This window comes from Mus musculus, chromosome 3 (genome assembly GCF_000001635.26).
Source record: "Mus musculus strain C57BL/6J chromosome 3, GRCm38.p6 C57BL/6J".
Taxonomy (NCBI): Eukaryota; Metazoa; Chordata; class Mammalia; order Rodentia; family Muridae; genus Mus; species Mus musculus.
In genome coordinates this window covers 116,418,840-116,445,441 of record NC_000069.6, presented here as the reverse complement: position 1 = coordinate 116,445,441, position 26,602 = coordinate 116,418,840, and the positions used below count along the sequence as shown (strand labels likewise).

At 45.2% G+C, this 26,602-nt stretch overlaps 1 protein-coding gene and 1 long non-coding RNA gene across 8 annotated transcripts in view; one reads left to right on the top strand and one right to left on the bottom strand.

The window, feature by feature from the left end:
* Positions 1-10,009: 10,009 nt before the first annotated feature.
* Gm40125 lies at positions 10,010-21,191 on the bottom strand. Its single transcript, XR_867571.3, has 3 exons — positions 20,759-21,191; positions 10,573-10,627; positions 10,010-10,065 (listed from the first exon to the last, which is right to left on the bottom strand). It is a non-coding gene; the product is annotated as a predicted gene, 40125 (long non-coding RNA).
* Cdc14a (CDC14 cell division cycle 14A) overlaps positions 16,701-26,602 on the top strand; it is a 156,189-nt gene continuing 146,287 nt past the window's right edge. For 2 of the 7 annotated variants that reach the window (NM_001173553.2, NM_001080818.2), the window contains exons 1-2: positions 21,410-22,005; positions 22,785-22,875. In NM_001173553.2, coding sequence (NP_001167024.1) covers positions 21,957-22,005; positions 22,785-22,875 — 140 coding nt within the window. In that variant the 5' untranslated portion in view covers positions 21,410-21,956. Of the gene's footprint in view, positions 16,746-20,716; positions 20,735-21,369; positions 22,006-22,784; positions 22,876-22,929; positions 23,413-26,602 lie in introns of those variants that run through there. The other 5 variants (NM_001378994.1, XM_011240109.2, NM_001378993.1 and 2 more) reach the window with 5 other exon arrangements.

Sequence of the window (26,602 nt, the reverse complement as noted above, 5' to 3'; positions counted from 1 at the left end):
CTGAGGCTTGCTGTTCTTCTGCTACACTGACTGGCCAGTGGAAAATCCTGGGGTCTATCTATCCCTACCCTCATCTCACAGGGTGGTCACAGACATGCAGTGTCTGCCTTTTATATGGATGTCTGAAATTCAAACCCAGGTCCTCATGCATAAAGCAAGCTCTTCACCCACCGAGCCACCTCCTCAGCTCGCCCTCCCTGTGCTTGGAGGACTAGAGTGCCACTCTATACGGAATACTGACCTGAGAATTCCAACACTGTCTCAAACACACAGCAGGCAACACTTCCTGAATGCTAGGATTGCACATGTTAATGCTATACCTTCTATCTCCCTACCCCTTTAAAAGAAAGATTTCATGTAGCTCAGGTTGGCCTTGAACTCACTATGTAGCTGAGGATAGCCTTAAGGTTGTGGCCCGTCTGTCTCCATCCACAGAATGTTGGGATTACAGCCATAGGAACCACCATACTTGGTTTTTGCAGTGCTTGTGATCCAGCCCCAGGATCTCTGGCTTGCTAGGGAAGTGTCTAATCGGGTTGCATCCCAGACCTAAGCTTCTACTCTCCAACTCCAGGTTTTCTTCTTTGCATCCTGAGAACTACTATCTCTGGGTTGCTCCCTCGCCTTCTATGTCTCGCTTTTTATTTAATACTTATTTTTTGAGGATCATACATACAGGACATGGCACAGTCTTGTGGAGATGGCAGTCACGGGCTCAGAAGCCTTGACACAGCCCATGCATGATGAGCAACCTCCAGAGAGAGCAGCTGATAGAGTTTTATGAAACAGAGAAGAGGGGCCAAACCAGTGCGACAGACGTAGCGGGTGAGCTAGTTAGCCAAGAAGATGTTGGCAGTTAGAAACGGTGGCAATGGCATTCTAAATGTCAGACGTGTGGTGTCATGGAAGGCACGGACCTGTAAAGGGCACACAGCATGTCTGGAGAACAGAGAGTCTCGTGCTGTGAAAGAGCATGCGCACAAAGTGGAAAGGGGTTAGACAGGCTGGCAAGGTGGCGAGGGTCTCAAATTCCTGACAGGTGTAAACACCATTCAAATCCCAAGAGGTGGCAAAAGCCAGCAGGCTCTTTAGCATGTGCCCACCTGCTCTTATCACTCCGCACTCATTTTCTGACACTTTCCTCTTCATTTACTCCCTCTCCCCATGCAAATCTTTCTGGGGTAACTCAAGAATGCTCACACCTCACCCATCAGCATTTGATGGTTCCTCTACCTGGACAAATCTTTCCCCAAATATCTGCACGGCATGATTCTTCTGTGTTTCCTTCAGGCCTTCGCTCTGTAACACGTTACAAGCGAGATTCCCCTGTGTACCCCTGTTCTGAAAGCGACCCTTTGCCCTGTGTCTTAAAAAATTGGCTTTATTCTTTTCCACAGTCCTTGACTCCACTCAGTGGGTTATGTATTTGTTTCTTGGTTTCCCCCTTCCCTGGTTACATACCACACCTGAGGTGTAAGCTTCTTAGCTACAGGTGTGTGTGTGTGTGTGTGTGTGTGTGTGTGTGTGTGTATACATGCACTATTGCCTTAATCCCATCATTAGGAACAATGTCTGGTACAAAGAAATTATTTGAAACTTTTTAAAAAAATTAATGCCAATTAATACATTAATGTCCAACCTCAGCAGCACTTCAGAATAGTCTTTTCCTTTTCGTAAGCGACTATGTGCAAAATAAGCTCTCTAAGTGCTTGTTAAGGACTGTGGGTCCCAGGGCCAGTTCTCCTGCCCGCCATAGGTGTCAAGGGGTGAGGGTGGGGGAGGGCATCTCTGTCTTTCCCATGCTGCCTTATGGCAGACAAGTTGCGGGGCAGGGTGGGCGGGCAGCACACCCATGCTCGAGGCCAGCTTGCCTGTGCCCCTGCCAACAGGGTGAGGCCCAGAGCCTGCTCTCCCAAGTGCTGTGGCATATGAGGGACAGGGACAGTTCTGCTCTCATGACCCTGTTGGGCTAACTCTCCCACCTCCCACTGGTGTTGAGGGCACATGGGAAGTGAGGGGAATCCCTTCCTTGCCTACACAACCCTACAGCAGGCAAGTGGCAGGGCTGGCTCTTCTACAGTCATGCCTTTGCAGCCAGATCAACTGAAACCCCCACATCCAGGGCTTTACTGTGCTGCCCAGGTGAGGTGCAGGGTCCGCTCTCCCTGAGGGCTACAGCAGGTAAGGAGCAGGAAAGCTGGCTGGGCCTCCTGGGTAGACAAGTGGGGCTGGAGATACCCTCTTCTTCTTTGGTACCTCACCATATATGGCCAGTAGGAGGTCTGCCCCTGGGGTTATGAGAGTAGAACTAACCATGTCTCTCACCAGCTACAACACTCTGGAGACTGAGTCCTGCATCTTGTACCAGACCAATGACTCATTGCAATGACCATTTGCAAGCAAAAAAAAAAAAAAAAAAAAAAAAGTGTGAACAAAACGGTATACTGTGGGACACACTCCCACACAGCTTCCACAAAGTTTCCCCCACCCCCCCTGTTGTGAGGGAGGTTGCAAGGGTGGAAAGCAGGTACAGGGAATGGGGAGATGAGTGAGATTGGGGTACATGGTGTGAAATTCACAAAGAATCAATAAAAAGTTAAAAAAAAAGCATGACTCTTAGGATCCCTTGGGTATGCTGCAGAGAGTTTTCAGAGATGATTAAAACAGTACACAAGGCCCCTCAGCCTATCTAGTTTTACACAGTGAAATTCAAAAGGGTTCAAAGGAAAGAAACTTTCCCAGTTCCTTTTTGGTCATATGATGGCTAATCCGGAGATGTCACCAGGACTTATTTCTATCCCCAACCTGCTCGTCCTTTCATGGCTGGCTTTGTCCTTGGGTTCCATATAGTGGCTTCCATTTTAAATGCCCCTCACGGCTACACACTAAAGGCGTAGTTAGCCATATACAGCTGGGGGTGATATGAAATGTCTAGTGGAAGGAAGCCAAGTCATTGGGAGAGCGGGGGAGCGTGCCCTTGAAAGGAGACTGGGACTCAGTTCCTTTTCTCTGCTTCTTGGTCACTATGAGGTGATCAGCAGCTCGCTTCACTGAAGTAAGTAAGCTTTGCGCTGGTATGTGCTGCCTGGCCATGGGCTCCAGTAGAGTACAGCCAACCAACCCTGGACTCATACCTCCCTCAAGTAAACCTTGCCCTCTTCCCCTTCCCCTCCTTTGCTTCTTCTGAGAGCTAGTCTTATTAACCAAGGGTCGCCTAGAGTTCAACAAGTAGTTGAAGATGACCTTGAACTCTTGGTCTTTCTGTCTCTGCATTTGCCAATGGATGTGGTGGCAAACGTGATCCACCGCACATCTCTCCCCTTTTTCATTTGTTTTGGTCCTTCAGGCTCTCCTGCAGGCTATAGGTGTGAGCTCAGTTCTACTGGCTGCTTCTTTTTCCATCTGCAATTCTGATCACAGGTTCCAGCCTTAAACAGAACAACACAAACTACTCCCTCGATCGCTCTCGTGGCCCCGCCTCCGCACCCTTTTTCCATCCAAGCTTCGCAGAAGTATAACTTTCGTCTTCCACTCTGTCAGTTTTGGTACTAGGCCCCAGAGACACAGCAGCAAGCAGAATCAGCAGAAACTCTTGCTGAATAAAATTATAATCTAGTGGGAAAGACTTATAATGAACAAAATAAATCAAGTAAAATACCCAGAGTTTTAGAGACATAAGTGCTATGTGAGAGATCGTGGCGGCAGTGTGGGCGTGATGTCTGACTTTAGAAGCGTGAAGGAGAGGCCTCATTGAGAAGGTGACTTTTGAGTCAAGACGTACAGGAGGTGAGTGAGTGAGCCCTGGCAAGGGAGCACTGAGGTAAGAAGTCAAGGAAGGAGGGGCTAGAAGGTTCAAGAAACTGTAAGGACCAGTGTGGCAGGCAAGAAGAGAAATAGAGGCAGACAGCGGGATTGGATGATGCTGAGATACGGTATTATCTTTTTTTTTTTTTTTTTGGTTTTTCGAGACAGGGTTTCTCGGTATAGACCTGGCTGTCCTGGAACTCACTTTGTAGACCAGGCTGGCCTCAAACTCAGAAATGAGCCTGCCTCTGCCTCCCAAGTTCTGGGATTAAAGGCGTGTGCCACCACGCCCGGCATGGTATTATCTTAAGACTGCCTTATATTGCAGTATTAAGATTTTGACTTTTCCTCTGAATGACTTGGGATACTATTAAAGCAAAGAATCGCTAAAGCTTGGCAGGATTCTGGAATGCTCATAGTTGCCCCGAGGGAAGCTAGCTAGAGAATTGCTCTAGTTATATAGGAGATGGTAGTGGCTTTGATGGAATAATGGCTGGAGAACCATCCCAATTATGAACATATTTTTGTTTGAGGAAACAGAGTTTCTTGCAGCACAAACTCACCTCACATTTACTGTGGTGGTTTGAATGAGACTGGCTGCCACCCCCAGCCCATAGGCTCCTAAGAGGTATGGCCTTGTTGGAGAAGCTAAGTCACTAAGGATGGGCTTTGAAGTTTTGAAAGATCCCTGGTGTTCATGTTCTTTGTCTCTTTGTCTCTCTGTTTGTCTGTCTCTCTGCCTGTCTCTCTGTCTGTCAGACTGTCTGGCTCTCTTTCTGTTTCTCTCTCTCCCTGTTTCATGGTTGTATCTCAAGATGTGAGCTCTGAACTATTCCTTTGCTTAGCTGTCATGAACTCTACCCTCTGAAGCCATAAACCCAGAATAAACTTTCTTCTCTAAGTTTCCTTGGTAATAGTATTTTATCACAGCAATAGAGAAGTAATTAAGACCCTTACTGGTTAGCTAAGGTTGACCTTGAACTCTGATCCTCCTGCCTCTACCTCCCAGGGGCTGGGATTATAGAGCTACTGTTTCTAGCTCTGCATATATATTTAAGGCACAGGTTGCAGGGTATGCTGCAGACTCAATGTGTCATGTGACAGAAAGAGAGGTGTTAAGGATAAATCCAATGGCTAAGGCCCAAGGCACTGGAAAAGCACAATGTCAATCAAATACGATGGTGATTGTACAGGGATTAAGTTTTTATTTTTAACACCAGAAGTTTGGGGCTTGGAGGAAAAAAAGTTGCAAGGCGGCATAGAGATCATAGTCAAAAGCCACAGGATGAGATGAGGCCATACAAAAGGAAGTGGCTGAGGCAGAAACACACACACTCCGAGGTGTGGGTGCTCCCGTTTCAGAGAGCTGAGGGACTCTCAGAAGGAGCAGATCCTAGAAAAGCCGAGTCCACGAGGCAGAAAGGGAAGCAGGAGATTAACTGGGGAAGCCGAGGAGAGTGATCGGAATGGGGAGAACAAGGGTTCAGTGTTGCTTCTTGTAAGTCATGTAAAATGAAGAATCAGACTTTATGGGGGATTAGCAGGGGCTGCTGGTGACTGCCTGAGCATCTGGGGACACACACGCGTGCGCGCACACACACACACACACACACACACACACGGAGTAAGTTTATACCTGGATGCATGTGAAAACCAGTGGACAACCTGGGTGTCCCTCCTTCTGTCTACCTTGTTTTGTTGTTTTTCTTATAGGGTCTCTCATTAGGACCTGGCCCATAGATTAGGTATGGCACCAAGCTCCAGTGATCCTTCTTGGTGGCCCTAGCACTGGATTATAAGTGTGCCACCATACCTGGCTATTTAAGGTGGGTCCTGGAAACTGAATTTGGGAATGGTGGTCATTTGAGCAGCAACACTTTCCAACTGAGATATCACCCCAATCTAGAGAGGGTTTTATTTGAATAATCTAGAGATGCTTAGTATAATTTTTAATTTTTTTCTGGTGCTGGGATTTGAATCTGGGGTCTCTTATATTCAGTAAATTCAGCTATAATACCATACTTCTCTGTTATCTTTGATAAAATGCATAGCCCCTTCTGGCTTGCCAATACCTGTATCCCTCTATGCCTGGGGTTATTTTTTGTTTTTGGACTCTTACATACATGCAACAAAAAGAAGTGCCAGGATAACATCCCAGGGAGCAGCTGTCAACCAATGGGTGGTGGGAGCTGGTAGGTAAACCTCCCATCTTATATTGAGGAAGGGGAGGTGGGTGGAGCTTAAGGTCCTGGTTTTATAGTGTATTTATTATGTATACCATTGTGCAGTGTATCCATGGGAAATAAGTTTGTCCTTCACAATGGCTTCTAGGCTCAAAGACAACATCCTCCATTGATTGCCTTTTCTTCCTTCCTGGCCTCATCTCCTCTCTCCAGATGCTGTTGCCTGTAATTCCCCAATAAATTTCTTGTACTTGAATCTTTGTTCTTGGGGAACCTGAGTTAAGTCTCTTCATATTTAAGTATCATCTAAAGTTCAGTGATGCTCTAAGACTCAATATTCTGGGAGGGTGGAGTACCAGAGAGGGTGTGGAAATTCCTTGCTTCTCCATATCTTCCTGATTCCTGTCTCCAACTGTCTGTTCCTGATTCATAGAGCCCTGATAGTAAATGCTAACTTACAGTTTGGAGTTCACAAAATTTGTGCCTGAAGTTTTATTAGCAAATACTTTGGAAGAGGGAGCAAGTTACAGCACATTACAAAATGGCAGAGTTACAACTCTTTTGCTTACAATTCCGAGGCTTCTTTCTATCTATAGCAATAACACCTAGATGTATTTAGTCTTTGTTCTTAGTTCTTGACATAGAACATCCAAAATTCTTAAAATTTCCTCACTGATAGGGCAATAGGACAACTTTTGTAATTCACAAACTGCTTTAGACTCCATCTGAGTTTTTGTTGCTGGGGTAACCCTAGATTTTTGTGACGGGAGATGATTGCAAGAGGAAGCAACCACTTGAGCCCTACCCCTCTGAGAAGAAAGGATGGGATGGAGATGGAACTGAATCAGCAATGCCTAGTGATTTATCAACTATTGATAGAATAATAGATTTTCTCTATTAATAAAATAAAAATGGGATTCAGAGAGCATCCAAATGGGTGAACATTTGGGGATACTGGGAGGGTGGTATACCCAAAAAGTGTGGAATCCCTGTGCTCTGTACACACCTTTTTTTATGCCTCTCTTCAACTGGCTGTTCCTGATGTGAGTCCTTTATAGTACACAGGTGATAGTAAGAAATGTCCTCTTGAGTCCTATGATTGGGCATGAGGAGGCAACTGAAAGGACCCCTGCTGACTAGCTACCTGGTCAATAAGAAGTGCGGGTGGAAGCCTGGGTCTTGGAGCTGTTGTCAGAAGTGAGGTAGTCCTGTGGGAGGTTGTCCTTGGCTTGTGGGACTGATAACCCCAGGCAGACACAGTCAGAGTTCAGCTGAGTGACCGAACATCCAGCTGATGTTGGCAGAAGTGCTTGGTTAAAGAAACCCTGACGAGTTTGAATCAGCCGTGCTAAGAGTGGAGAAGCAGGGAACACCCGGAACACAGGTTCTCTCACATACTTGCTTCTTCCTCCAGCTTTTAGGCATTCGCACACTACGAGCACTGCCAGGTATAAGGATGAGGGGAAAGTGTTAATTAATTATTAATATGCCACACATATTAATTTTAAATCAGTAGTGTCTAATTATGTAAGGTCTGAGGAAACTATTAATTTGACAGTACTGTTCAGGGATCTTGGGTGACTCCCTTTTAGGATACTAATTAGAATATTAATTATTCAGCCAGCAATCTATGAAAGAGACAGATTATTGTCTAGTGAAGAGTAGGTTTTAACATTCTCTTTCAGAGACTAGTTTTTCCTCAATGTAGTATTTTCACTTGCTATTAAAGTAGACTTCATATACATATATGAAGAATACTAGATACCTCCTTTTATTGCTGCTAAACATGTAACTCCCTCTACAACTGTTGAAGTCAAAAGTGTTTTCCATTAAATTGTGGAGACTCTTAAACAAGTAGAGGGCTGATTTTTTTTTCTCATCTGTCTCTTTCAGTTTCTTTGCTTCCATGTTTCCTGAGAGAAGAAAATCTGGTGGAAGTTTCTCCTCCATTTTTTTCTTTACCACATCTTAAAATGTTAACATGGTTGCCAAAACACTGGGCCAGTTTAGTACACCAATCACTGACACAACAAGCCTTGCATAATAGAGTTCTAAGGCATCAATCATGTGGCAAGGAGAAAAAGCTTTGACTCTGTCTCTGGCTCAGTGGACAGAGGAGCTGGCTGCACGGGTCTGGATACCCGAGTTCAATCCTTGGAGTTCATGGAAAGATAGGAGAAAACTGACTTCATCGGCACTGTCCTCTAGCTTGCACACATGTGCACCCTGGCATGACTGCCCCACACATGTATTATAGCATGCACACATACAATAATAATGAGTAAAAATGTAAAAAGAGAGAAGTAGAGAGACAGGAGTTCCTGAGCTGATGGGAAAGGGAAATTGAAAGTAAGAAAGAACATAGTTATTAGCAGCGAGCTTGTGCACAGTCTAACTTCATGCTCTCCATGGGACCTTGTGCTGAAAACCGCTGTGTTTTTATCAACTGAGAATGCAGATTTGGCTCACAGAAAGTCAAAAGGTTACCCAGAAGGCACTGGGGCTCAACAGTCTGTCTCCAGAGCCCACGTTTCCCGCCTCTCTGTTTTCGGAAATGTCTGTTGTGCCATTGGAGAGTCTCTCACATTGACCAGTCAATCGCATTCAGCTCTCCTGAGCATCAGAACCAAGTCTATATCCCCAAGTGCTTCACACAGGTCTCCACTTCATTGTCCAGTAGATACTTCAAATTCTACCTAATACAAACCAAGGTTGGAGTCCCTGGTTCCCCCAAGGACACCCCATGGCTCTGTTTCAGAAGATGGCATCACCATGCACTGGCTCACAGTTCTGGGGGGTTATCCTTGGCTCAGAGACGTCTTTAATTTGTTCCTATTGTCATGGATGTCACATCCACCACAGAGGTTTATACATTTGGACATTGGTGAGCTGGTGAATCAATCTCTCTCTCTCTCTCTCTCTCTCTCTCTCTCTTTCTCTCTCTCTCTCCCCTTTGTTTTTAAGTGCTTTGTTTTTGTTTTCACTATGTAGCCTAGGCTGATTTCAATGCACCACCCTCCCACCTCCCTTTCAGAGAGCTGGGATTTCACATACATGTTGTGTCACTGTACCCCCTACAAATGCCTATTTGGAAAAGAAAAAAGTCTCTGGGGGTTGGGGTGAATTTGGCATAACGGAAAGAGGAAGTTTGGCCAAGACACAAAGTGAGGTTTCCTGTGCCTGGTAACAGAGTGGTGTTTCTTACATCCGAGACTCGGCACCTGCTTGTGATAACCTGCTAATGTCATTCAGAAATGGAGTCTTGCAAGGACATGGCCCTTCATTCTGAGGCATATTAAAATGCTTTTTGAATACCCACTGATGCCCTAATTTTGATTTGTTAAAAAATGACATTTCAAGAGGAGTGAGAGGAATGCTGAGTGGTGAAGACCTTGTGCTCCTTCCCAGGGGACCAAGCCCCAGCATCCATGTCTGGAGCCTTACAACATCTATACCCTACTCCAAGGAACCTCACATATCTGGCCTTTATGGGCACCTGTGCTGATGTGCAGACACACACACAGATACACATAATCAAAAATAAAATAGACCTTAAAACTTAACAATATATATAAAATCTTAGAAGAATCGTTAAAAAAATGTAGAAAGGTACATAGTGCATAACTGTCCTCTCCAGACAGTTATTTCTATGGCTTGATAAGGATGAATTGCCCTTTGGATGAAACGTAAGATTCTGCTTTTACAATTAAACATTCAATCTGCAATTAAGTTCATATATGAAATGTTTATTCAAAGGTGTTTTTTTAAAATCAATTTTTAGAGAGGTGTCAGAGAGATATGAGGTGATGTCCAAATTTTTCTAAAAACAAAGGCATCACCTGTAATCTTAATATTCAGGAGGCAGGATGGAGGACTGACAAAATTCAAAGCTAGCCTTGACTACATAGTAGATTCCAGACTGACTTGGGCTATAGAGTAAGATCCTAGCTTATAAAGTAACAGCAAAGACAAAGTCAGAGACATTGTTACTTCTAAGTTTTTATTTCCAGTGCTGGGATTGGTCCACAGATTCATGTATGCTTGGCAAATGCTCTACCACTGAGCTATAACCCCAGCCCTAGAAAAAAGTTGGAATCATAAGGCAACAAATGTTAAAATTGCACATAATAAGCAAATCATCTATAGCTCAACTATTATAACACTACCATTGAGTATATTACCTTTAGTTATCTTTTTAAGTGCTTTTGTTTCTTAGATAATGATATTTAATATTTTTAAAGTTAAATTTAAAAATATTTATTTTTACTCTATGTGTATTTCTCACTCTCTCTCTCTCTCTCTCTCTCTCTCTCTCTCTCCCTCTCCCTCTCTCATCTAATGTATGTGTATGCCAGTGCAGAGCATGGCACAGATGTGGAGGTCAGGAAGTCAGAGGGCATCTTGCTCCTGACTATAGGTAAGACACAGTGTTATCAGGTGCTTCACATATTGGGTCCCCCTCCCCCCCCCCCCCCCGCCATGTTTCCTGTCATGATGGGTTGCACTTTCATGCTGAGTCACTAAGTTGACCTAGCCACCCCCTAGCACTTTATCCACTTCTGGTTTGGCTTGTCCTCCTCTTCACCTGGTTCTCCTCCAGAGTGCTCCAGCTCCTTCCTTAAGTTGCTTTGGTCGGGTTGCTACAACGAGAAAAATGACACAGCTTTTCACAACAGATATATCAGTGTTTCCAAAGTTGAAATATAAGCCTTTGTTTGGCTTTGCCATCAGTGAGTTCTTCTTCAGTTGTCCATAAATGAGTATCAAGAGGCAAGGGTCTATTCTGAAGAGTTTACTTGGAACTCAGAGCTGCCAGTAGAGCTTCTTCTGTAATTATCTCACACCAGAACTCACCAAAAAGTTGTTGACTAAAAGAGGTGGCAGCTGTGGTCCATTACTTACCATGCAAGCATAAGGGTGCAGGTTTAACCCTCAGGATCCACATGGAAAATGGACCTGGTAGTGCACGTCTATAATCCCAGCACTGCTAAAGGGAGCTGGGCAGTAGCGGGATTCTCCAGAAGTGGGAGGCCCACCTACTCTGGATATACAATGGAAAAATAACAAAGAAATCCTGTCTTAAACAAGGCGGGAGGAGAGACTGACACGCAAGGTTTTCAGATGACCTCTACATACATGGCTCGGTATACATGTGCCCATATTCACACCAACAGAGACACATACACATACACACACACAGAGACAGAGAGACAGAGACAGAGAGACAGAGACAGAGAGACACAGAGAAACTGAGACCCAGACAAAGGGGGGAGAGGGAGAAGAGGAAAAGGAAAAATTGTGTGCTAAGCATCAGCTAATTACTACAAGTTTAACTTTATGCTATCAATACCTGGGTTGTTTATCGTCATTTCTTTCCCAGGATTCTTATTTTTTACTTAGAATCTTTTACTGTTTTATGTATACCACACCAGGAATTACCACCTAGGTATGTGGTTTCCACTATTCAGAAGATTCTTGTGACTACCAGTGCTGGAAGCATCAAGGGCTGGTTCCTTCCGAGTAGCATATTAAATGATTTTGCAATCTGGTCCTTGCCTCATTTCCAGCCTCACCTGCACTTTCCTGGTTCAACCTTGGAAAGCTATGTCGAGGCCAAGCATCAGAGCCTGCTTGCTAAGGCCCTAGCATTCAGAGTAGGGACAAGGCAGAGGAGGCAGATAGACACCTGGAGAGCAACTTCATAACACTGGGAAGGGAAGCGCTGACTCCAGTTAAGACCAACTCAGCCTACATTTGAATGATACAACAGGGAAAGATCCCATGTGGACCCCCGTTGTCGGATTCTCAAGATCTAAACGTAAGGCTAAGTTTACAGTGTTTGCTGTTGCAGAAATCTAGGGGAAGCTGTGATGTTGCCCCGGAGGTGGGTACTGCAGGACTCAGGATGCATCCTGCAGACAGAGCTAGCGAGTCATAGGAAGTAACTGGCTGTGGGGGACAAATGGAAGAAGCTCTTAGCTTGGAGTTGTCTTGAGTTAACCTGATGAATAAACTATTCACAGAGTTGGAGAATTCAGAGGAGAGAAGAGAGTCATGGAGGGTAGGCGGTGTCCCGGGGCAGTCCAAATGTTAGGAGAGGGTTGAGTCTGGAGTCTCATCAGACTTTTCTCTGTGGATATGCCAGGTGGGAGGCAGTTGGTGATAGTTATGATAGTGATGCTCTCAGAGGATGGCAGACACAGTGCAGTGAAAGAGTGCCTGGCTTTTCACAGTGACAGAGTTTTGAGTTTAAAACCCAGTAAAGACACATCTAAGTAAAGACAAAAACCTAAGACAGACAGGCAGACAGACAGACAGACAGACACACACACACACATACACAAATTTCAAGAACTAAAATCATATTGAGAGGCATACCATGGAGGGCAAGGGTAAAGCAAAGTCCCCAAGGATGTCATGAGTAGGTACACTATTGATGACTATCAGGAAAGGTTTCATTAAACAAACCCGATGCATGGCACATAGGAACTATGTCTACAACAGCAGAATGCCTTGCTTCTCTCATGAGGAGATGGAAGTGTAGGACTGGTGTCCTTCTGGGAACCCAGGGCACATGGTATGCACTGTAGCACTTCCCAAACCAAGCCTTGAAGGAGCCCAGGAGGTTGAGTCAGCAGGCTTCTTATGTCAACCCATGGCTTCTGTAAGTTGTCTTAAAATATGTATATATTTTTTGGTTATTTTTAGTTGTGTGAGTATGTGCATGTGAGTGCCAGCACCCACAGAAGCCAGACGCATTGGATCTTCCTTGAACTGGAGTTACAACTGTGGGCTACCAGATGTAGGATGTGGGCACTGAGCTCTGGTCCTCTGCAAGAGCACTGTGTGCTCTTAACTGCTGAGCCACCTCCTCAGCCCTGAAAAGTTTTTTTTTTTTTTTTTTTTTGGGTGTGTGTGTGAGATTAATTAATTAATTAATTAATTAATAGACTTTCTGGTCATTTCTGGCTAGTTTTCCGAAATCGATTTCTCATACATCCCATAATACTTTTGCTAGTGAACTATTTTAATAGGGTAATTCTTATTTATTCTATTTTTTAATATTTGACTTTTACTAAAAATTAGTCAATGTTCAGATGCTGGGTGTGGTGACGTGAAGCCCGAATCCCAGCACTTCGGAGACAGAGGCAGGCAGATCTCTGAGTTCAAGGCGACTTCCTCCTTGCTCTTTCTTTCCACCTTCCACACTTCTTCTCCGACCAGCACATTACAGCGTTTCATACACCTGCCTAACTCCTGTTTTGCCTCCAGGTCTCCTGTGCAGATTCTGAGGGAACTCTTTGCGCACACTTTAGTACTGCTTTGTCTCATCAAAGCTTCCTACTGCTCTGTCCTTACTTCACCTTATCCCATCTCTTGATAGGGAGTTCAATTGCCTGTCCACAGCCATCCCCCAGAATGTAAATTCTTAAAGACCAGGAGCTCCGATTTCTTCTCCAGTGCGTTCCCAGCACCTAGCACAGGACTAGACAATAGAAGGGCATAAGTATTTGCTGACTGAATGCAAAAATATGAAAGAAAGAACATTGCTGCTGTCCCAAATAAAACAGAAAAGAATGTGCAATATGCTTTAGAATAAGTAGAAATTGTTTTGCTTGTGTGTAAATTTTATCACTTAACATGGTTATTAACAACTGTGAGTAATAGTTTCTCTGTGTAGCTCTAGCTGTCCTGGAATTCCCTCTGTAGATGAGGCTAGCCTTGAACTCACAAAGGTCCACCTGCCTCTGCGTGGGTGTTGGGACTAAAGACATGCACTACCACCTCCTGGCGTTAGTTTACATATAATTTGAAGAATAAGCTTGCTTGCAAAAGTTTGCTCAAATTGAAGATATAAAATTGCTTTTTCCATCCATGAGAATAGATACAATTAAATGTATTGTCAATGATAAATCAACAATCAGAAATCTGTTCAGTTAATAATAATGTAATTTTTTGTTGTTGTTGTTGGAGGAATAGGTCTCCTGTTAGTTTCCTGGCAATATCATTTCTCTTGGAGTTTCCACATAGTAATGATTATGGTACCAGAAAATACAGTGTTACAAATGTGTGTGAAGGGTCACCAGAGGAACTGAAGGAGACAGGATGCGAGTCCCAGGCTTCTGGAACAGGATGATTGGAAGAAAGTGAGTCAGAAAAGGGAAATTTAGGCAAGTACCGAGGATGTCTGAATGAGGCTCTTAGCCTGGATCATCCCCTACAGGAAGATGCTATGGCCAGAAACAGTAAGGAACGAAAGCTTTGTAACCCCAGGAACACTTGGATCCATCACCAGGGGATAAAAAGAACTTCTCTGCAAGTGTATTTCACACGTCATGATCTTGAGAGGGAACAAAGTAACCGAATCTACACCCAAATAGATTTAATCATAGGAGGCTTGTGGAGACTAGATTTTAAAAGTAGGTTTGTATTTCTTGGTCTTTAACAGTATTAATTGTTGTTGGTATGATATAGCAATACAATGTAACATCTTATTTAGTTCTGTTATTACTATGAATTAGAAATTATTATAAAGCCCTGTCTAATAGCAGAGAATATATGTCCAAAACAAAGCACACACTGGCTATCAAGATATGCCTGGAATTCAGGTTTCTGTCATAAACAGAGTTTCCCCACTTTTTTATGTACCCAGAAGACTCACATTTAAGTTACACACTTTTAAATTCATTTTTCATATGTTTGTTGAGTGGCTACTTTGAATCCATTTCCTCTTCTTTAAAATTGCAGAAATCACCATATTGGTTTCATAGGCAGGTGGGAAGAAACCCGAGGGTTACATGATTCTGATCGCTTTCCTCAACTTTTTGTTTTGTTTTCTTGAAACTGGGTCTCAGGTCATCCAGACTGGCCTGGAAGTCACTCTGTAGGTGAAGATGACCTTGCACTCTGGATCCTTTTGAATTTACTCTGAGTTCTGGGATTACAGTTGCAGAACTGTGCCTAGCTTTTGATTCTTTGATTATTATTATTCCTGGTAGAAATATGTTAAGTATATTAGAGACATATTAAATAATCGTTTGGGAGTGAGATTTAAATTATAGCACACAGCTCCTTGGTGATGTTTCCCAGTGTGGTGACAAGGGGTGGTTATGTTTGGTTGAGGAGTTATTTGGGGAATATTATATTACATAGTGTACTGGCTAGTTTTGTGTCAACTTGACACAGCTGGAGTTATCACAGAGAAAGGAGCTTCGGTTGAGGAAATGCCTCCATGAGATACAACTGTAAGGCATTTTCTCAATTAGTGATCAAGGGGGAAAGGCCCCTTGTGGGTGGAACCATCTCTGGGCTGGCAGTCTTGGGTTCTATAAGACAGCAGGCTGAGCAAGCCAGGGGAAGCAAGCCAGTAAAGAACATCCGTCCATGGCCTCTGCATTAGCTCCTGCTTCCTGACTTGTTTGAGTTCCAGTCCTAACTTCCTTGGTGATGAACAGCAGTATGGAAGTGTAAGCCGAATAAACCCTTTCCTCCCCAACTGCTTCTTGGTCATGATGTTTGTGCAGGAATAGAAACCCTGACTAACACACATATTTAAGAGAAAAATTGCTTTGAAATACTTGTTTTTTCATTAGTTCATGAATTTATTTAGAGTAGCCTGGGCTGGTTATCACTATGTAGATGAGGTTGGTTTTGAATGCCACAAAATCCTAGAGCCTTGGACTCCTAAGTGCTGGGCTTGTAGGCATGATCTACGACATCTGGCTTCGTTTTTATACTTCTTCTGTGATGAGAGTATGAATGACAAATAATTATAGGTAGATACATTCTATAAAACACGAAAACTGCATTAAGTTGTTGGGTTACTTGAGAATGTGAACTAGCCAATAATTAGAACACTACTCAATGTATTCACCTGACCATGAAGCACCCTTTTCAGAAGGGCACCATTTCTTATTGGTTACATTAGTCAATGAGAAGACCACTGTTAAAAGTAATGTTGATTAAACTAGCTCTTTGTGTGTGTGTGTGTGTGCCAGTGCTAATTTGTACATGTAAAGGAAGCTCAGAGGACAACATGTGGGAATCCATTCTCTTCCTCTAACATGTGAATTCTGAGAATCCAACTCATGTCATTGGATTTGAAGGTGATTATCATTTGATTTTTGTTTTTTGAGGCAGTGTCTCCTGTAGCCATAGATGGGCTTGCCTTTCTGTCCTTCCTGGATAAATGCTGTCTATAGGTGTAAACCACCATGCCTGGCTAATTATAGTTTTTCCTCTTAATCATAAAAGTCAGACAGTGGAGATTTAATCAATGTTGCTACATTGGGAAGTAAAAATATAGGAGGTTCAGTGACCCCCAACTTCATCTTGGGGTTACTGAAAGAGCTTTAGGTTTAATAAAGGGAGAATTGGGGCAGGGGACAAAAGGTGTGTGTGTGTGTGTGTGTGTGTGTGTGTGTGTGTGTATGTATGTGTTTGGTCTGTGTGTGTGTAGCAACGTTTCTCAAGTGTGTTGTTTTGACCATTACCCTGGCTTCCATGCTGTGAGGTGATTTGAAGTGGTCTGTATGACTTAAGAGGAGCCATGCTGCACCATCTATCATGGAAGCCCTTAGCATTCCTCCACCATCCTGCATCTCATTTCCAGGATCTGGGATCTGCTTCGTAATTTGTGTTTGAAAATGGAACTGACTAATCTTCCACATTCCTTCTGGTTCTTTGGTTCCAGTTTGGAACTCTTAAACAGGCAGTATTGTGATGCAGAGCATGGCTGAGCCCGACTAACATCTTAAGGTCGGTTGTGGGCAAGTAATTTTTAAAAAAGATTTATTTTACTTTTAAGTGTGTGTGTGTGTGTGTGAGGGAGAGGGAGAGGGAGAGGAAGAGGGAGAGAGAGATAGAGATAGAGAGATAGAGAGATAGAGAGAGAGATCCTTTGGGCCTGAGTTACAGATAATGGCTGCAAGCCTCTGACATGGGTGTTAGGAGCCAGACTCAGGGTCTCTGGAAGAGCAGTGAATGCTCTTAATCTCTGAGCCACCTTTGCAATATGCCACATGGGCAGATATTTTATGAGCCACACTATCTATACATTTTCAGCATTTCAGTCCTGTGATAACAATATTTTTCTCTGTATTTTATTTTTATTTATGTAGTTATCTTTTGGGTTCTAGGGACTGAAGTTGAGGCCTTCAAAATGCTGGGCAAGTGCTCTGCAGGGACACGCTCCACCTTGCTTATGTATTTTGCCAAAAGGTGCTTTAAGTTGGTTTTCTAATCATACCGGGGATGATCAAACCAGTCGATTTCAATTATATCGAATTGAAACTAAATTCCCAGGCCTTGTTTCATAATCTAAAAGTAATTTGTAAGAAACAGCCATCATATAGTCTATATTTCTTCTGCCTTCTTAGATAATATCACTACTGACAGAACAAGTATGTTTTCATGAAATATTCTAATGGTAGCAATTAAAACACAGATTATGCAAATGTCCCAGCCTTCAAGTCTTTGACTACTGTGACTTCATTTTTCCTTGACCTCTTCCAACAAAAAGAATATTTCCCTTTTTATTTGACCTTTAAATGGTAAAACTGGGTTCTTTTAATGGCTTCCATTGCTCTTGTTCCCACCCAAGTCTTTCATCACGTACAAATAAATGTGTCCTCCTTGTCCCCACACATAACTAGTCATACCAGCTCAGAACTGGCCTGCGTTCCATTCTGGGACACAATTTATAAGAAATTGGGCAAATTGAAGATTGGGTCAGAAAGGATGGAGGCTAGACGGATGGAGCAGAAGGAAAGCCTGATGACGATGAGGGGTTTCATCTGTGAAACTCTAGGACGCAATCCAAGAGCTGCTTTGTAAAGAGCTTTTTTTTTTTGGAAGAGCTGTTGTGTGTAAAGAGTGACTGTCTTGCTTGGACAGGAAGTTGTTGGCATGACTTGAAGTTGCTTCCAGCAGTCTCTTCTCTAGGTCTGCATGCATGCACCCTGCATGGAATGCAAGACAGCCCAAGAAGTATGCAAGTTAGGGATGCAGAGGTAAACATTTGTTTACACTCTCCCTTCCTGTTCTTACTGGCTAAATCCACAAGCACTTTCCTTTTCTACAGCGAGGTGACATTGTAAATCCCATAGTAGTTTCATGTATAATATGCCATTCTTTACTGCTGGTTCAAGTAAAAGTCAGTTTCTTCCGTTTGTACTAAGTTGGGTGATTGGGATGAAATGTCCGGTTTTGCCTTCCCCCTGGGTTGTAAGAGCATGTCTTTATTGTGAGGCTACAACAGTAGGAACTTTGGCCCATGATAACTGAGGCAATAATGTGTTTTATGATGTCGTTCGGATCTTGGTGTGTATGTGCCATGTGTACAATGCTGTATATTTTTCTTGCAGAGTTTTTAATAGCATGACTTAGAGAGGTCCTAGTTTACTAATATTACTCACAGCACAGTATTAAAGAATTTTATCCTCTGTATGGAAGTGGCACACATCTTTAATCCCTGTACTCAGTAGGCAGAGGCAGGCAGATCCTCTGTGAGTTCCAGGCCAGCCTGGTCAACAGAGAGAGTTCAAGACCAGCCAGGGCGACAGGGAAACCCTGTCTCAAAAACCAAAAACTACAGAAGAAAGAATTATTATCAAAAATATATAGTAAATATGGTAAGGAAAAATAATTTTCCTTTAAATTTTGGCTTGAGACAGCATCTTATCTCACACTAATCCAGTTGGACCTCCAACTCATGAAGCACTCTCATGCTGGGACCATAGGCATGGGCCACAAACTCAGGGCCATTTTTACTTATTTTTACTTTAGTCTTATGTGTGTCTACATGAGAATGTACCACATGGGTATGGGTGCTATTTTGTCCAGTAGAGTGTTGGATGCTCTGGGGCTGTAGTTAATGGCAATTGTGAGCCTCTCAACACGGGTGCTTGAAGTGGAGCTTAATTTGGGTCGTCTGGAAGATCAGGAAGCCGCCTTAACTGCTGTGTCATCTCCCCAGCCCCCATTTTCATCTCTTTTAAAGAGTTTTGTTAGGTCACACTTCATTCCTCATGTCTAAAACCTCTAAGGAGAATTCTATGAAAGGCAATGTAGAACCCTTTTTGGGAATAGAATAGACCCCTGTTGTTACAGGAGCTATTCAATGAAATCTGCCCCCCTGAAAGTGTTTTATGGATCTCTCTCCTGAGACTACTTATGAACGTACAGTCATGTGATGGCCAGGCAGAGTGACACAGGCCTGGGTTCCTGGAAGGAGGATCAGGAGTTTATTGTCATCCTTCTTTACGTATGGAGTTCCAGGCCAGCCTGGGGTTATACCAGACCTACCTCAAAAAACCCAAAAACAGCCGCATTAGCCCGTGAGATGGCTCAGTGGGTAAAGATGCAGGCCACCAAACCTGAGAGCCTGTGTTGTAGCCCCTACACTGTGGGAGGAGCAAATGACTATGGCCACTCTAAATCAGCGCAAGCCACCACCTCTGGCTCCAACTTTTTACTGCAGTTGATAGTCAGATGAAAAACTATAAGACTTGTAAAGCGGCAGCTTTAGAAATGGGTTGAGTGGGCTTTACTGTTAGCTTTATAGACAAAGGGGCGAAGCCTACTGAGACTGACATGCTATGCTTTTCTACATATTTCATTAAAAAAAATCTCAATTACGTTTATTCCAACAAAATTGAAATTGTTCAACGTATTAAAACCAGGATTTGGGAGAATAAAGGTAACATTCAAGTTTTGAGAGGGTCTTTGTTCTTTTTCCTTCTTTTTTTTATTTTTTAGTTTTCAAGACAGGGTTTCTCTTCATAGCCCTGTCTGCCCTGGAACTCACTATGTAGACCAGGCTGGCCTTGAACTCATAGATTCACCTGCCTCTGCCTCCCAGGTGCTGTAATTAAAGATATATGCCACCAACCCCTGGCTATTTTAAAGTGTACTCCCCCTCCTCCTTCTCCCTTTTTCTTTTTGGGAGGTCTTTGCTTTCAGGACTCTTAGAATATGTAATACACTTCAAAAGGGTTCAAGGCTCATTACAACTTTCAGGACTTTTACAGTTGTAAAGTCTGTTTCTTTTTCGGGGTTAACTTTTGAATGTAAGGAGAGGGTGTCTTTTTAACTCCCTTACCAAGGATGTGTTTGGCTAGAATTACCGAGATGCTCTGAATAACTTTCCAGTATATCAAAGTAGTATCCACTTAGTTTTGTGCTTGTTTAGCTTTATGGAAAGCCGGCAGAGCAGAAGAATGGCCTAAGAATTGCCTCCCTGGAGTCAGTGTTCCAAGTTGCTTCAGCCGGCACTTTGCTCGAGCGCCCCCTCTCTCCCTAGAGGTCAACACGCAACTGCGAGCTTTCAAAGGCTTGCACAAATCCCCGTTTCAAGGAGAAACCACTCAGAGCGCATGCTCTGGTGATAGTGGTTCAGTAGCGCCATTTTCGTAAGGGAAGGGCTGGCCACTAGTTCCGTCCCTAGGGCTCCCAGCATTAAAGTTCTCCAAACTGGATCAAAACGTTGCCGAACAAGTCCGGGGCCTCCTGGAGAGGAGCCTTTGTACTCCTTTGCAACGCTCCAGCCAAGACTACAGAAATCTTCTGTTCATTTCTCTTGTGGACAAGAGATCCTTTTCCCTCTTCTCCCTTCGCCTAGGATAGCCTACAGTCCGAGACTAGAGCCTTACACTTCTGGTGTAATTTTGCGCTCACACCTGTGGCCAAAATGAAAGGACTTGGAGAACTGGACGGGAATTTTTTTCCCCCTTGAGAACAAAGCCTAGGTGAGAGCAGACTCTAGTACTTACAGGGCATCAGTCCGTGTACTCAGGAGCTAGGAGGTATCGCTTCTTTTGAAAATTGGTTATAAAGACACAGATCCGATAGTGGTGAGAATAGGGGTTGGTGGAAAGATAGCTAGCGGTACGACCCGACATGGAGAAGGTCTGAGGTTTTTCAATGTGTGTGTCTGCGCGCGCGTGCGTGTGTGTCTCTGTGTGTGTGTGTGTGTGTGTGCGCGCGCGCGAGTTTAGAAGAAACTGAGTGAAGCAGGAAAGAGCTTGAGAGACAAAAAAAAATCTGGTGTGGAAGAAGAGCTAGCCGGTGCAGACGTGGAGACAGCATCTCAGCCCGCCAGGCAGTCGCAGCTTCCTGGGAGGCATTCACTCCTCTCTACCCATCCTTTTTCATTCATAAGTTTGTGGCTCCGCCTGACATCCACCCCACCCCCACCCCACCCAGGCAGAGGGCCAAGTTTCCTGTGTAGCAATTGGTGAAAGGCAACAAAGCCTTAGCAACTGGCTCCTAGTGACCCGCGGGGCGCCTGGTAACTGGGGCCCGAGGCCGGCTCAGAGAAAGGAGCCGAGCTGTCCCTTTAAGGGATGGCCGCGGAGTGGTGAAAGTGGAGGGGGACGAGGGAGGGCGGGGAGGCAGGTCTGGGGGCGGACCTAAGAGGAGGAGGAGGAGGAGAGGGAGGAAGAGTTGCTGCTGAAAGGAGGTGGCGAAGGAGGAGTCTGAGCAGCTGCTACTAGCCCCGCGGACACCTCCGGAGTCCTGCCCGCTGCCGCACGAGTGGCCACGGGCGCGATCCGGGCCAAACGTCTTGTCCTCCATGATCACTTTGGGAGCCGGGGAAAGACTTTGCCCGGCCTTGGGAGCTGGTGTGCGCCGTCCAGGTTTGGTGGAGACGGTGCAGCGCGAGAAGGAGGAGCTGCAGCTCGAGAAGCAGCAGCAGCCGCCGCCGCCGCAGAGTCCGGATCACAGCGGTTACAGCCCGGGGCGTGTGCGTCCCGCGCCCAGCGGGTTCGGTTCCCCACGGAATGTCCCCGGGGCGCCCCACGCGCTGACCCTGCAGCTGCCTCCGCCTTGGGCGACTGCCTCCTCCCTCAGGCAGGCTCGGTGATTGGGACCGCGAGCTCCCAGCTCTTGGGCAGTGGGGAAGCCCCCGGGGGCGGGTGACCTCAGCTGGCCACGACCCAGCCCTCCCCCGTGCGGATCTCGCTTAAGATGGCAGCGGAGTCTGGGGAACTAATCGGGGCTTGCGAGTTCATGAAAGGTGAGGAGCAGCCACCCGGCATCCTCCGGCCCTTCCACGCCACTCCCCCCCCCCAACTCCTCACGGCTCACCCCTTTGTCCCAAGCCTCTATGCTGGGTTTCTTTTCGGGCCCTGTGTCCCTCAGTACTGCGGCTCGGCGCTCGGGCCCCTTCTCGCTACTCAACTCCCGGAGGACCCCCTGCTTCCGGCTTCTTTTTTCGCGTTCTCACTCCCTCTGCAGCTTCCTCGTACCCGGACAGTGCAGGCTTCTCTGCTTGGGATCCTCCTGCAAACCTATCTTGGTGGGGAGCCTGCTGGTTTTAATCCTCCATCCGCTAACTCTCTACTTCCTCGGTGGCTGGCCCGTGTTTTTGGGACACCCCCTACCCCCAACCACACCCCCCTATCTTTCCTTCCTTCCTCTTGAAGTCTGCTAAGCTGCAGCGGCAGAAGCTCGCCTCTTTTCCCATTCCACCGCAGCTGAGGTCTGAAGGTTTCCGAACCAAACTTGTGTCTCCAGTTTTGCGGGTACCCACAGCTCCTGTCTGCACCCGCCCGCACGCAACCAGGGGGTGAGGGAACTCAGAAGATGCTCTGCCCCCTGCTGGGTCTTCTAGCCTCTTAGCAAGATGTGCTTTTGGGGCTCTGTAGCTTTCTGGAAGATCCTGTTTCTCCAAGAATCCCACGTGTTAAAGGTCTTTAAACGATGTGTAGCAGTTATTAATCCTTTGTGCATGATCTGCACTCTCAGTCTCGCGTCCCTGCTTCTCATGTTCTGTCTTTTAAACTTGTCTTTCAGATCGATTATATTTTGCTACTTTAAGGAATAGACCAAAAAGCACAATAAATATCCACTATTTCTCCATCGACGAGGAGCTGGTCTATGAAAAGTAAGTCCCCCCCTACTTTTTTTTTTAGCACCCCCTGAACTAGTTAGTTTGTTGGTTCTTTGATAATCGGGTTCCTTCACTTTTCCCAAAGAGTTCCGAAGGTATTACTAGCTTTCTATAGCTTGGGGAGGGATGCACACTGTACGTAGTTTGGTCCTGTTAACACTGCAGTCCTTTTAGAACTTCACGATATTAATTCTTCCTCCTCCCACAGCACGTCTGGGTTCCTCACACTCCCCAGAGTAGCACCAGGCCGTCATACCTGGTGTCATCACCAGACCTGTAATTGGCCTGTGAATCAGTCACTAGGTATTTGTGGGAGCACCCACAGGGTAGAGGGCAGTCAGTGTGTGTGTGTGTGTATACTACAGGTGCCGAAGCTTCACAGTGCACAAGGCTTCTGTTGTTTGGAAGGATGTTTTTGTTTGTGTAGCCAGTTTTCTGGAAAGTGGGACGCAGGACTGTGGGGAGCTGGATCCAAGTTACGTCTATGTGGAAGATTTCCAGTGTGATTGAGTTGAACCTGATGGCCTGATGGTATTATTGTCCCCCCCCCCCCCCCCCCCCAGGGAGTGAAAAATCAGAACCAGGAACTGAGCTCTGTGAAAGGCCATGGATGTAAAGGAAAAGGTTATTTGAATATTTTAGGCACAGTAAAACATTAATTGGAGAGCCATATTTTCTTTCGACGAAAGCAGTAGACAGGAGTAGAAAGGCGGGCTTGGCTGTATCCTTTTCCTAAAAGAGCTGCTCTTTCAGATAAGCCTTGTATACTCTAATTTAGACATTTCATTTTATTTTGTCACCATCCTAATCAAGTGGGCAGTCAAATGAGCGGAGTGAAATGAACCGTAACAAGTTTTCTAGGGTTCACCCTGTTAGAAAGTATATTGGTACGTCAGCCTCAGAATTTATGAGTACCACTGGGCCTTGGAAGAGGAAAAATATGCTGGACCTTAAAAGCCTATGTTTTATCTGAGAGAAAATAATCCTTAATTGTTACTTGGTCCTAGGGGGGTCTTGGAACTGATGTCTTCAGGACCTTTCTCCTAGAGCTGGGAAGAGGGTGCTTCCTGAATGGCTAAAGAGACAGTGGGCATGGCATGAAAGAGCCTTTTGCTGTGGTTCATGAATGCCCAGAGCTGCGGATGGAGGCAAAGAGAGGCCCGAATCCCTGGTGTCAGATGACAGCTCCACTCCTAGAGAATGGAGTTCTAAGCAGCCAGTTCCCTGACCCTGGGCACCTGGATGATGTCACCACCTTCAGTGTTTATTGAGTGGACACTCTATTGTTGGGCACCGTCTTGGCTTTCTTGTCTGTGAGCTGAGGGCCTCGGGACCTTTGTGTGCCTGAGGGTAGGGACTGTGTATATACGCTATTATGTTCACTCTGCAGTGACTAAAGCGCCAGGGTTTATTAATATGCATTTGAACAGGCTCCAGTTATTGAGGTCTGAATCACTTCCCTTGAGATTGCTAGATAGTAGACTTAGCCAAACTTTACAGTTAATCAACCTATCACAGTGCACAATGGTGTCTTAGAAATAATGAAGATTTTACGTGATTTTAATATTTGTACTTTAGGGTACAAGTTATATGCCTTTTTTTTTTTCACCATGTTCCTGGTGTCTTCTAAGGACAGACTTGCTAGAGAGACCATCTGGTTCACTTTGTGAGTTTGGATGTGAACTTGAAACTGTAAGAAGCTGAGCAGGGTGTACATCTCTTTAATGCAAGCATGCATGGAACAAAGGTAGAGGCAGGGGGATCCCTGTGAGTTTGAGGGGAGCCTGTTCTACACAGACAGTTTCAGACCAGTTAGAACTACATAGTGGAAGCCTTTCTTGGGGGGGGGGGGCATCTGGGAGTGGTGGCTTATACCTGTCAATCACCTGAGAGACTGAGGTAGAAGAGTTGCTTAATTGAAGTTGAGTCTGTGTTACAAACTGACTTGCAAACAAGCTTGAGAAAAGAAGTGAGTGAGAAAAGAAATGATAAAGACTCAGCCTGAACAGAGCGTTTTCCTCCCTGGTGTGATGAGCCGGAGCGTGTCACAGTAGTGACTCTGGTCCTGATTACCTGCGCAAACTCATCTTTTCGTTATCCCTGTATAGCCCTGGCTGTCCTGGAACTCACTTTGTAGACCAGGCTGGCCTTGAACTCAGAAATCCACCTGCCTCTGCCTCCTGAGTGCTGGGATTAAAGGCGTGCACCACGCCCAGCTGTACAAGCCTTTCAAGGTTTCAAAGATCCCCAAACCAATATGATGGATGATTAAGAGGGGCTGTGATTAAAGGGATAAGTTGCCCTAGGAGAAGCCTCACCTGAAGTAGGAAGTACTAATGGAAGGGTGGAGACATGTCCAGGAGAGGCGTTCATTAAAGGCTCCATGGAGGCATTAAGGTCGGCTTGAAGGATGGACAGGTGCCCATGGATATGGGCGTGAGAGGAAAGAAAAGTGAGGACCAGGAGGGAGGCTCGGGAAGTGTGTTCGGCTCATAGTAAGCTGTCCGCTTTGCCTGGTGTGTATACAGGTCACATGGGGGAGGTGTGGAATATGACACTGAGAGGCCAGCTGGGGACAGACTGAATGCCACAGCGAGGAACCTGCAGTCACCCTGGCGTGCCTTGAGCCTCTTAGAAGAGCTCCAGGACAGAGATGGCGTGGCTAGATTCATGCTAATGGCAAATAAAGGCAGATGTTTACAGAGCATTGGCCTCGGTGCTGGATCCTTTGCTACAGCGATGTCGACAGGGACAGTGAGGTTGGGTACTTTGCCCAGTGCCACTGAAATAAGCAACAGAGCTGGAATTTGAAAAGATACCATCTAGTTCCAGAGGAAATACATCCTCCATCCAAAAAAAAAAAAAAAAAAAAAAAAAAAAAAATAAGGTAAAGGCATCATTTAAGACCCATTGGAGAGGATATAAGGAACCACACACACACTTTGGGATGTTCAGGGGGAAGAATAAGGTACTGAATTAACATGGTGTCAGCGCTGATGGAAAAAAGGCAGGATCTGACACGTGGGGGTAGTTGATGAAGACGCTGGGGGGAGGGGAGCTAAGCAGTTCTGGGGATAGTCCCTTCACTGTGGGCCTTAGAGCATCATGAACCCAAACAAGGAAATAGGTAGACAGTTGGCTTCGGTGGGAAGATCAGGCATTCTGTCTGGGTCAGGATGAATTTGAGAAATGTAAGGGATCATTTGAAGAATGTATACTTTTTTTTTTTTTCCCAAGACAATTTCTCTGTATAGCCCTGGCTGTCCCGGAGCTCACTTTGTAGACCAGGCTGGCCTTGAACTCTCAGAGATCCTGATGGCTGCCTTTGCCTTCTGATTGCTGGGGTTAAAGATGTGTGTCACCATGCCCGCCTGAGAGTTTACCTTTAAAATACTTCAAGTTGGGAGTTTCCTAAGGACAATGAGGCTGTTTCTGAGGAGGAAGAAATCAAGGTTTTTCAGGGTAGGGGGAGTAAAGAAAGATATAAGTAGCCAGTCAGAAGGCAAACAATTGAAGGAGGGAGGGAGGAAGGAAGGAAGGAAGGAAGGAAGGAAGGAAGGAAGGAAGGAAGGAAGGAAGGAAGGAAGGCAGGCAGGCAGGCAGGCAGGTAGGCAGGCAAGCAAGGAAGGCTGTGGATTGTGTCTCTTTGACTCTCTTTCTTGCAGAGATAGAACGAGACGGTCTGAAGAGTCCCTGGGACCCTTTGCAGTAACCTGGATTC